The 11797-nt window shown below is 50.9% G+C and overlaps 4 protein-coding genes across 5 annotated transcripts in view; 2 read left to right on the forward strand and 2 right to left on the reverse strand.

Annotated features, from left to right (window-relative positions):
- Window positions 1–7: 7 nt before the first annotated feature.
- LOC109531774 (gap junction Cx32.2 protein-like) lies at window positions 8–1121 on the forward strand. Its single transcript, XM_019896264.1, has one exon. The coding sequence runs from the start codon at window positions 26–28 to the stop codon at window positions 740–742; it is 717 nt and encodes a 238-aa protein (XP_019751823.1). The 5' UTR covers window positions 8–25; the 3' UTR covers window positions 743–1121.
- Window positions 1122–1299: 178 nt separating this feature from the next.
- On the forward strand, window positions 1300–7046 carry cep85l (centrosomal protein 85L). The gene is made up of 13 exons (XM_019896260.1): window positions 1300–1599; window positions 2313–2474; window positions 2667–3517; window positions 3711–3796; window positions 3898–4012; window positions 4105–4260; window positions 4419–4571; window positions 4811–4965; window positions 5248–5356; window positions 5482–5532; window positions 5611–5712; window positions 5804–5975; window positions 6105–7046. Exons 1-13 carry the CDS (start codon window positions 1551–1553, stop codon window positions 6251–6253), a joined length of 2310 nt encoding a protein of 769 aa, XP_019751819.1. The 5' UTR covers window positions 1300–1550; the 3' UTR covers window positions 6254–7046.
- A 1935-nt stretch (window positions 7047–8981) lies between these two features.
- insm1a (insulinoma-associated 1a) lies at window positions 8982–10255 on the reverse strand. The gene has a single exon (XM_019896168.1). The coding sequence runs from the start codon at window positions 10047–10049 to the stop codon at window positions 8982–8984; it is 1068 nt and encodes a 355-aa protein (XP_019751727.1). The 5' UTR covers window positions 10050–10255.
- Window positions 10256–10532: 277 nt separating this feature from the next.
- Window positions 10533–11797, reverse strand: part of cfap61 (cilia and flagella associated protein 61) — a 14293-nt gene continuing 13028 nt past the window's right edge. For both annotated transcript variants that reach the window (XM_019896259.1, XM_019896258.1), the window contains 2 exons: window positions 11090–11174; window positions 10533–11013 (listed from right to left, as the gene is read on the reverse strand). In XM_019896259.1, the coding sequence (XP_019751818.1) occupies window positions 10867–11013; window positions 11090–11174 (232 nt within the window). In that variant the 3' untranslated portion in view covers window positions 10533–10866. The remainder of the gene's footprint in view (window positions 11014–11089; window positions 11175–11797) is intronic.

Here is an 11797-nt window from a genome sequence, read left to right on the forward strand (position 1 = left end):
GACCCGCCGGAGATCCGCTGCCATCATGGGGGAGTGGTCCTTCCTGTCGGAGATGTTGGACAAGGTGGAATCGCACTCGACGATATTTGGCAAGGTCTGGATGAGCGTTCTTTTCGTCTTCAGGATCTTCATCCTGGCGGCCGGCGTGGATAGAATATGGGGAGACGAACAAGCAAACATGGACTGCAACACCAAAAGCCCCGGCTGCAAGAATGCTTGCTACGATGCGTCCTTCCCCATATCTCACACGCGCTTCTGGGTGCTCCAGATCCTCACGGTCTCGACGCCCACGTTCATCTATCTGGGTCACGTCCTGCTTGTCATCCGCAGAGAGAATAAGCTTCGGCGACACCTGGAGCAAAAACGGGACCTGATCAAGACGCTCAAGTCGCCCAAATATTCCGATGAACACGGCAAGGTGAAGCTCAAAGGCTTCCTGTTGCTCAGCTACCTGATGCAGCTTCTGTTCAAGATCTTGCTGGAAGTGGCCTTCGTCGTGGGCCAGTACTTCATCTACGGCTCCATTCTCATGCCGGAAAAGATTACGTTCCGAGGCGGAAGCTGTATAACCGACACCAACTGCTTCATCAGCCGTCCCACTGAGAAAAACGTCTTCATCGTCTTTATGTTGGCCATGGCGGTCTTCTCTGTCATGCTCAACATCACTGAAATGTTCCATCTGATGATCTTAAAGTTGAGGCATCGCAAAAGGAGGGGCGCCGGCTCATTTCTTTCCGAGTGAATGGGCCACTGGGACAAGAATGCCGGGCACACGGTTTCACTTGCGAACTTCCAGAAATACGTTCCTTCTCTTCTGGCAGTGACACACAGTGTTCACTCGTTATATCAGCTAAGGGATCAAATAGACCAGGGGTTGTCCGAATCTTTTCGTTTGAGGGCTGCCGACAGAAAAATGCAAGGACGAAAGGCCCACTTGAAAATTCGTCCACTTTTTATAACGCGCTAAAGTCGGTCAAAAAAACAATGTCATAAATTGTTTGAAATGTCTCGGGTGGCCGACAGCCCTCGATCTCACAGAGTAGATCTAGCTCTGCAGTTGTTTGATCTTCTCTACTCTACATATGCAAATGAACTGCAAATAAACTAAACTACAATATAAATGACTTGTTGTGTTTTTCTATTCGCAAGAGAAGACCCTTTTTCAATCATTGTCAAAAATATGTTGGGGGGCACTGAAAACCATTGCTGATGTATATATATATTGTGTGTGTGTGTGTCTGTGCGCGTCTTTAGTCTGTTTTTTTCAAGCTGTTTTTTAAGGCGTCGAGGAGGGAGTTAGTGACGTCACTTCCACTCCGGAAGTCATCACGTGGAAGTTCGAGAAAGGAGACCGTTACTTGAAAATGTCTCGAGACAAAAGATATTCAGTTAGGGCCCTGCAGCTGTTCTATCGTGCTCAAATGTCACAAATTGGATAATAATCGCGTCTAAATCCCTCACTGCCCTCCTTATTCCACTGAGGTTTTTTTTTCCCTTTCCGACCGCAAAGCTGTTTTCCGGCTGTTACGTAAAACATCTTCCCACTGCCAATGTGGAACAGAGGTGATCTTGACGATGGATACGATTCGAATAAAACAGGTGAGATTTTGTTGTTCTCGTTCTGTAAATGAATGTGTCATAATATTGTGACTTGCTTGTCGATGCGTGTGTGGTGGCAGATTAATGACGTTCGTTGATTTAAAAGGCCGAACTGCGGCGACTAGAATTTACGTCACCGCGTTCGCGGCAATACCGCACGAAAGCGTCGCGTGGCGGAGAGAAGCTTCTATCGATCTATCTATCGTGGATATAAAAGTGTACATAACCTGAACAACTCGTTAGGCCAAGTAAAATCAACAGAGTGTATTGTACTTGCGCAAGTATGGACACACTCAAGCCTCTCCTTTCTCTGGCGAGCACTTTGAAACAGTCATTCATCCCTTCGTCACATCCCAGCTGCTTTACTGTAATGCACTTGACTTTGGAGTCAGCCAATCCTCCATGAAGCATCTCCAGTTGGTCCAGAATGCTGCTGCTCGCCTCTTGCCTGGCATGTAACTCCTACTCTGGCTTTCCTTCACTGGCTCCCTGTACAATTTAGAGTTCTTTGTAGGCCTCACACCACTCTTAAGGAGGACAAAAACATTCTTTTAGAGTTCTTTGTAAGAACCTTTTATTTGTTTTCAAATCTTTAAATGGCCTCACACCACTCTTAAGGAGGACAAAAACATTCAAGAAAATACTTGTTTTCCTTCATCAAGGTTCACACTAACGAATAGGGACCCCTGTCTACTGTACAATGTTTTTTTAAGGTTCAAGTCGCGGCGGCTCTCCTGGCTGGGTCCCAAGCCATGAATCATCGTGGCACAGCAAACAGCCTGGACCTGGAAACAGCATCTTTGGACGTCGACACAGCGCCGTGTCAGACAGCGGTGACACCGGCATTGGTACCTACTGCTCTGATAGCGTGGAAGGTACGGTGAAATGTTTCTATGGCAAAGTCATGTTGTAGTTGGGAAAGACCTTCCCCAAAAAACCCCCCCGAGGCGATTGTGTTTTCAAAATCATGCAGTCCGAATGTCGAATGACATGCTTGATGAGTCGTATCGTGTGCCATGTGTCCTCATGTGTGTTATTTATTGTCTCCTCCTCTGTCGATCCTTCAGATGACTCCTGTTCAAGCACCACGCCTTCATCTCTCCGACTGCTGTCCCGTCGTCACTCCAGTCAGGAAGATGGCTTTGGCAGCGGTGTCCCGGTTGTCCACGTCAAGCCATCCGCATCGACATCATCCTGCGGCAGTCTGAGAACCACAAGCTCACCCACCTGCACGGGTCGTTGGGCCAACTCTTGCCCGCTGAGCCCTCCAACCACGTCTCCCCTTGCTGCACAAACCGGCGTCGACATGCAGGACAAGCAGCCCATCCGAAGGTGGTCCTCCCTCACCAAGTTGTCTTCCGGTGTTGAAAAGAACTCCAGGAAGGCATCGGTCCAGCATCACAGTCCAGGTTCACACGGCTCCCTGGACAGGGGTCTGCTCTCGGGCTTCAGGAAAGAACCCCGCGCTTTAAATCGGGACCTGTATTTACCGCTATCTTCCTCCTTGCTCTCTCATAGCTTATTACAACGCTCTCCCGGTGCTGGTCCTTGCTACTGGAGCAAACCTAGCAGTAAATCCGGTTTGGAAACGGACCTCTCGCTGTCCTCAACCCTCTCCTCACCCATTAAACACAGCGGCTTGGGCACGAGCTGTAGTAGCTTAACCGAAGCTAAACTGCCGTTGGGAGGTGGTCAAGTTTACGGCCTCAGTTTGTCCAAGCTAGCGGACTCGCCGCTTGGCCACCCGGTTGACCGGGACTCCCCAATTCAGCCGGCCGTCCGCACGCAAATGTGGCTGACGGAGCAGATGGAGTACAGCTCGAAAGCAGAGCACGCAGGAGAACTTGGCCAGGGCGGGGGTGGCGAAGCAAAGGTCTGTGGCGGAGAGGGAGCGTCACTTGAACAAGGCATCAACCAGGTAAAAGCAATCAATCCGAGCTCCATCAATAAATCCCGCCCCCACACACACACACACACACACACACACACACACACACACACACACACGCACCAAATTTGCAATGATATTTCCCCACCGCCTCAAGGGGGCAACGCAAATGTCTGTGGCATTTTTTCCTTGGGGAAAACAAGACTTGCTTGTGCATTTGCAGATGCTGCAGGGGACGTCCCATTTTGTCAACACTCTGGTGAAGGTGAAAGAAGGAATGCTGAGACAAAAAGAACTGGAGATCGATCGGTAAGTGGTGCCCACGTTCCACACTCTCTACTGCTTAGCCTTCAACATGTTCTTCGTAATGCTGTCGCGATGTCAAGCTTTCCCTTGTTGTTTTGTTGTAGACAGAAGCAACAGATCCTGCAGCTCCACGCCCGCATTCGAGAAAACGAGCTGAGAGCCCAGCAGGTGCTGCACAGCCAGAGGTGGTTTGAAGACCCTCAAATCCTGACAATGAAGGTGATTCTTCCCAAGTCGCCGGAAATACTGTGCGGGTGGAATCTGGAGACGCTCTTTGTGGTCACACTTTTTTTTTTTTTTTTGCCCAACAGAAGTCCGTGAAGGAAGGACCATCCGATCGACTGCGTTGCGATGAAGACCTCAGCAGGAAGCTGGCAGTGTCCGAACTGGAAGTTCTTCATCTCAATGAGCTTTACAAGCAAGCGACTCACAAATACACCGAAGACCTCCGGAAACTGGAGGAAAAGGTAGCGGGCAGCACACATTCAGAACAGCAGGAAAGGAAACTTCCATTGCCTCTTTTCAACAAAGCCTTTTCTTTTGTCTTCGATTCTTTTGCAACTTGCGCCCTGCTACGATGCCTTCCCATGTTTTTTAAATCAACCCATTATATTTCGGCCACCAGATCAAGACAAGGGATCGCTACATCAGCAGCCTGAAAAAGAAATACCAGCGGGAGAGCGATCAGAACCATGAAAAGCAGCAACGCATCGAGACTCTGGAGAAGTACCTCGCTGACCTGCCAACTCTGGGCGAGGTTCAAGTTCAGGCCCTGCAGGTACGTACACACAAGCAACTTGAACCTGGAGAATGACATCAATTCAATTGTTTTTAAATCTGTTTAAAAAAAAAAAAACACAAAAAACACTTTTTGTCAAACAGTTTCTTGCTCATAATTTTTATTAGAGTGCGCACCGAGACTTGTTTCACTGCGACACAAATTTTGCACAGTTCATTCGCTATTTGCGCATCGTGTTTTGTTTTGTTTGGGTTTTTTTTGGATGGGTGCGCGCTCAGCTGGAAACGGTGCAGCTGAGAGCTCGGGATCTGGAGAGAACAGTGTCACGCTTACAAAAAAAACTGGACGACAGCTGTGCTCTGCTGAAGGAGAAAGACGGCACGATTGAGACACAAGCCAGGAGAGAGGACGAACTCATTGCAACTGTACACAGGTCAGATTCTGCTTTATCGAGTTAGAATCTCTTTTCTACTACCTTAGTTTCGGATGTCTTATCATGCTTAGTAATTTTTTGGATGAGCACCGAAAAGCTTTTCTCCACCTTTTAGATTTAGGAACAGGAATGTCGTCTCAGATGTTCGTTTTTGTGAAAGCGGCTTTGCTACAAGTAAAATAGCTTTGTATGTGCAGTCATCCGGCCGAGATGCGACAAAGGCATGATACCTAATTCTACATCGGACACTAAAATGGCTCGCTCCCATGTTATTGTGTCAAGGTTGCAGCAGAAGGTGCAGAGGTGTTTGGAGGATGGAGTGAGGCTGGACCTGAAGCATCTCCAGGTGGAAAACTCTCAACTCCTGGAGAGACAAGACCGGAGCGGCAAGGTACGTGCGCACGCTTTGCAGCGCGGCGCCTCCAGTGCTTCAGGTACCTGTCGTGAAGGCGGTCATTGAGCAGTCGCTGATGCCTCCCCCCCCCCCCCCCCCCCCCCCCCCCCCAATTCTTACAGCTCATTGAGCATCAGAAAGAACAGATTGAGAGGCTCAACTCGCAACTGAAGGTAGGCTCCTGGACTCATCTTTTATCGGAGAGATGATGGGCCTCCTACAAATACTCACTGCCTACTGCATGTCAATAGGTGACCAGCACAAGACGACAGAAAGGAAGAAACCTTGCGCAACACTTGAGTCCTCCTGACAACCAAGAGCTTCGATCCAGTGACTCCACAACCTTGTCACAGGTATCCATTGAACAACCCCCCGTTATGCCCCCGCCCCCCCGCCGGCTCGAATACTCGAGCTGCGCTCAATGTGTTGGGTGTGCCTCGACAGGTGGATGACTGGCTGCGGGAGCGCGCCGGATCGAACAGCGAGCCGCCACAAGCGGGGCGACTCCTGAAGGAGTTGTCCCTGTGTCTACTGGACCTCCAGGCTCTCCGCAGCATCCTGGTGCAGCGAGCGCAAGGGAAGGAGCTCAACTTGTCTCTGCTGCTGGGCATGACATGTACGTGGAGCACGCAGCCACGTTCATCGCGGCAGCACCACAATGGGCTCGCATTCACATTCTGACACCCTGCACGTGTGACGCAAGCCTGTAAAAAAAAAAAAAAAAAAAATGGATGTTTCTGCGCAGCCTTGAACGCGTCTGCGGAGGAGAGCGAGCGCAGGGACGAACAAGAAGAAGTCGTCTTGTTGAAGCCGCTCGAGGTCGGCCAGCTGAGGCGAGGCGTCGACGAGCTGAGGAAAAACGTCGCCGAATGGTACGGCCACTTCCGCGCTTGACGGCTGAGTCTCCGCCCTGCTTTCACGCTGGCCAACCGGGACGGATGGCGTTTTCCCCCTCCGTTTGTACACCGACGTGGGACGGCAAGGTTGAAGTCGAGCCCCGGGATTCGGATGCTCGCGGGGCGACTCGCATCGCCCGTGCGAAGGCGCTCTTCGGACACATCAATGACCTGCTCGGGTGAGTTTTGGAATGGAGGCGTTTTCGCACTTTGGTCCGGGAAGTACGTCAACTTGATTCGCAATATGAGCAGTTGGATTTTTTTTTCGGGGGTGCGACAATGTTGGCGCTACCTCAGAATAAGACTTCATTCTTCTTCAATGAATATTTGGACTTTGCCCTCGAACAAATACGACTTTTGTTTCTTGAACAGCGCTGCGTTGCTGCCATGAATTTTTCCTTTTCAGCGCTTCAACAACCAGTGCGGCATTTTTTTCTTCACCTCGCTCAGAATTATGGCAGCTTGAGAGGCAAACCCGTTTTGATTGGACAGAAGGATTGTGACAACTCGTTTGATAGATTTGTTCCTTTCTAGTCCAAAAATGTATGTGACAGTTGTAAGAATCAACTATTTTTTTATTGCGTATTTATATTCACTGGAAAATACTCTTATTTGACTCCAATGTCCTGGCTCAGCATGAAGCTTCCGCTTTCATCATTTTTCCACATTTGCCTCCGTCCAGACAAGATGATATCTTAATTAGTTGTGAGGCGGACGTGCTAAACCAGCCGCTGTATTGGACAAAAAAGTTCCGTCAAAATGTTACCAAAATAAAGCCCCTGCAACACGATGCACAGTTTGTACTCTGTTTCGGTGATCGTTTCACATGCGACAAGAAGGAGCCCCACGTGCCCTACTTTGGGTAGACGAGGGACCAGGGCAAAGCCAGCCTTCGAGGGGATTCAGTCCAGTTTGTGGGATGCATTCGGAAGTGAAAAAATACTGTCGGGACTCTGCAGTTCCAGAATGTGTTCATTCAATCTTTTAACGCTGTCCATGATGCCATGAATGAGTGATTGGATGAGAAGGCCAAAGGGGCTTCGAAAATGTTTTTTGTCATCGTTTCCCCACTTTAATGTTTAAGATCATCAAACAAATGTGAAGGTCAGATAAACCTAACCTAAATAAACATAAAATGCAGTGTTTAAATAATTCTTTTTTTTTTGGGGGGTGGGGGGGGACTACCCGACATCTATCAGTTTGTATAAAGTTACAGGTAATCCCGAAAGCTTTAGGACCCATGGGGTACGTGTCTCCGGGTGGAGTCAGAGCGCGCGCAATAAGACCCAAAAGATGGTGAACGATGCCTCGGCACAAAAAACTCTGGTGAAGGAAGGGCGGCGGCAGGGTGCCTGGGAGGAATGAGCCAACGTTGGTTCCAGAAGCAGAGTGAACGTTCATCAGTTGTCATTGGTTGCTATGGCAACTGTCTGACCCTCTGTTGACAAGTGGCTCAGGTGGCCCCTGGAATAGGAAAATCCGCCCCCCCCCCCCCCAACCCTCCTTTGCAGAGGTCACTTCTGCTGATTAGACATGCCTCAGACGGATTGGGGTTGGGGGGCGGGGGGGTGGGAGTTGAGTTGGGGAAAGGGCGTTGCCCTGGCAACTGCTGTCAATGTTCCCTCTAATGTTCGCTTCAACATTAGCGTGAATAGACCTGCAAAATTCCTGCTCATCTCAGCTTCCAATGTTAGCTATCGTCATCAATGATGAAGAGAGTTGAGACAGTGACCGACGTGGCGATGAAAAGAGGCCAGAAAGGAGGAGCCGCTCCTCTTTTAATTCGCTCGACATGGAGAAGGCGATTAAACGTTCCTTAAGCTGAGCTCTGATCCGGAGCACATGGCGGGCAGCCTGATCATCTGCGCTCACCTGCGCCACACCGCAATCCGCACACCGTAATCATATTTTCCGCCACCCCGCCTGGCGCTGCAGCGGGCTAATTACTTGCACTCTCCTTTGAATCGGCAACTTCAGCACTTCCCAAACAAATAAGACATCTTGCTTGAAGAAACATTGGTCTTGTCACAAGCGTCTCACTGCTGCTAACTGTGGCTCATGTTTGTGTTTCCATGACGACACTTGTAGTCTGTTTGGTTTTTATTCTTTTTGGACATTTGTCAAAAGAGTCCAGAAACATCCAAAACAAAGTAACAATGACCAATCACACACACACACACACACGCACGCACGCGCGCGCAAAGAAAGCAAAACAGAACACACATAAGCCACGATTGCTGAGTTGATTGCTAATTGCTAGAAAGTCACAGTAAGCACAATCTTCTCTCGCTCCATTTGATATTTTAGAGTAATAATTTATCTGAATAAATACACGCACATGAATAAATACATAAATAAGAGCAAAATAGAATATAGTGGTAAAGGCTTGGAGTTGAACCTTCAAATGAAGGCATTTTTACAGCAGTTTTTTTGTCCAAAGGCATTAGTGGCGACGCGAGTCGGTTTGTTTTGCTCCCGTACGATCTGAAGAGCCAAAAGTTGGTGATCAAGTTAAGCAAGCGTCACTGTGCCAGTAGCACACGTGGAGGGATGACGACAGGGAAGCAACAGGATTCCAAAATGGAATGTCAACGATGTAAACACAAAAGGTACTGCCGGGTTGCCGTACGCCACATACAGACAAACACGTATTGACATTCACAGATGTCGATTCTCGAGTGAAGCTGAGATGATGCAGGAATGAACCCAGATTGCAACCCGGAACCTCAGAACCGTGAGGCGGACGCGCTGACCACTTGCCGGCCGTGCAACTCATCAGCGCCCTCGGACGCACGGCAGCGGTCGAGTCCGGGCGAGTAACGTTTGCAGCGCGAAGCCTGCGCCGACTGCGCGTGAGGCGCGCCAGCGTGCGCCTCTCCTCGAGTCGGGCACGCTTGCGCGCCGGCAGCTGCGCTCAGGTCGATGGGAGTGTGCCGCATGGCCACGCGCTTCCGCAGGCAGGATTGACGCTTGAACCTTTCGGTGCCCTGAGCGCGCTCGTGCGGCTCCTCCCCTTCCGAACTGGACTCGGACGAGCCGGGCTCCGCCGCGGGGAGACTCTTTGCCTCCGCCTTGGGCTTATGCCAGCGGCGGTGTGACGCCAGGTTGGCGGGGCAGCTGAATCCCTTGTCACACTCGGGGCAGCGGTACTCCACCCGGACGATTCTGGAGCAGCGGTGCTGGGCCAGGCCGAGCGGGTCGGCGTACGCCTCCCCGCACAGCTGACACACAAACTGGCCGCGCGGCTCGCCGTCAGTACCGCCCGGAGAGCGGCGCTCGGCCGCCGGAATGTCCCGGATCTTCAGCCCCAGAACGGGCGAGGTGGTGACGTGGTCCTCAAAGTGCAGCTTCCGCATGTTCTTGACTCTTTTGGTGGCGGGTTTGACTTTGAACTCGGGGTCAGCGGTCCGCTTGGCGGAGGTGCTGGAGCCCATGTTGAAGAGGTTCCCCAGGGCGGCGAGCGCGGCGGGGAACACCTCGGCCGACACCGGTGAAGCCAAACCCGAAGCCGGGTGCCGCTCGGCTTCCTGCTCTCCGCTCGCCGGCCAGGTTGGGCTACAGAGGGCTCGGTACACCCCCTCCGGGATGCCGAAGCGGGCGGCTCTGCACTCGCACTCCGGTGCCGCCGCCAAGGCCGACGGCGGCACCGTCCAGCGGGCGCGCGAGGACGCGCGCGTGCGCTCTTGCGATGAAGCCCCCGAAGGTTTCCGCTCCTCCGCCTCATCCTTGCACTGCGAGCGGTATGACAGCAGGTTGAGCCTCTTGCTCCTCTTGACCAGGAAGCCTCTCGGCATCTTGACCAGCTCAAGGCACTTTTGGGGTGTTTGGCACGGGTTGTGGGGGTACTCGGATCTCAGCGGGTCTTGCTGCTCCTCAACAACTGCGCCCTTTTTAAGGCCACATTGACTCCCTCCTGACTCCCAGTTGCTTCATCTGCCACCAATCAGAGGGAGGTTCCCGCCCCCCTCGCTCATTCTCCCTCTTGAATTTGGATGAGGTGTGTGTGTGTGTGTGTGTGTGTGTGTGTGTGTGTGTGTATGTGTGCGCATGTGTGTAGCGGACACACGCACGCACGCACACACACACACAGTGTCCTCCCCCTGAGAAACCAACCCCTCCGCATGATGTCGACCCGGGCACACGCCACAGCAGCTTTTACGCTTGGATGACTTCCTGTCAGCCTCATCACAATGCAGTGCTCCCTTTGACATAAAAGAGAGAGAGAGAGCCTAATTAGCATATAGCTGTAAGGTACCATCGTCATCCATTTGTGGGATTGACATTTAATTCACTTTTGAGGAAGAAATGTCAGATTGCACATATGATTTGTTCCAAGATAAGAATAAGTGTGAATTTCTTCAGCCTTTACTTGTGCCAAAGTCGGGGGGAAAAGAGAAAGTTATTTCTCGGTCCCGAAGCCACAAATCCACCGGTCCAGGTCACTTGAGAACAAATTGGAGCAAATGTGGCCCCTGAGCTTGAATGAGCTTCGCCACTCCTGATGGAGAGTGTCTGCGGTTCGACTTCAATGTAGGATGTGCCTACCGTCGCCACCTGCGGCCAAATGTAATGATGATGACAATGACGAAGAAGAAGTCACCTGCGATGATGTCACAAGTCATCGGGGCAAGTGAACATGGGCAGCAGGTTGCGGTTGAAGGACAAATATTTGGCGGCGTTGATCCTCAGCGGCGCTCTGCTGCTGGGGTTCTTCATCAAGTCCCGAGGGGCGGCGCCCTGAAGCTCCTCGCAGTCAACCTGCGGGGCAATCAGGCCGGTCGGCGCGGGTGTTGGCGAGGCTTTGCTTGATGGTCAAAGTTTGAGCGTGACGAACCTCGGCGTCGCCCTGGAGAAGCTCCTCCTCAAAGTCGGAGAATCGGTCGTGAAAGATGGCCAAACACCAACTCTGCCTGAAGAAGCTGAAACAACAATTTCATTTTCCTTCATTGAATCGTCACAATGAATCCGATTCAAACGTTGCCAAAAACAAAAAGTCAAATTGGATGAATCGACCGTCTTGTGCGCCTTGAGATAGGAGTCAATCGACTTAGGAGCTTTTCTCGAGACAAAATACTAGTCGGCCTATTTTATCGCTTTAACCGAGCAGGTGCAAACTTGGATAGATTGGAGCACCGTATGGCGGGGGGGGCTCAAATCGTTGTTCCAAAAGAGAACAACAATTTGAAACCCAAAAGAAAGACAATGGCACCTTGTGCATTTACAACAAGCGCATGGCCTTTGGTCCTCTACGTTAATGCTAATGCCAACATGTGCTCCAGGAACATGCTAACGGATAGCATGATTTGATTTGAGAGAGCGAGAGCGCTCAAAATGGATTCAATTGAACTGACGGAATACTTTTTTGGGATGTCTTCAGACATCTTGCATGTCCACAACATGCCCAAAATGTTTTTCTCCTCTAGTTGTCGGCTTCATGTGCGCACACGTGTGTGTGTGTGTGTGTGTGTGTGTGTGTGTGTGTGTGTGTGTGTGTGTGTGTGTGTGTCAAGCAGCATGTGACCTCCTGATATTTCAACACAAA

Source organism: Hippocampus comes, unplaced genomic scaffold, assembly GCF_001891065.2.
Source record: "Hippocampus comes isolate QL1 unplaced genomic scaffold, H_comes_QL1_v1.1 scaffold170, whole genome shotgun sequence".
NCBI lineage: Eukaryota > Metazoa > Chordata > Actinopteri > Syngnathiformes > Syngnathidae > Hippocampus > Hippocampus comes.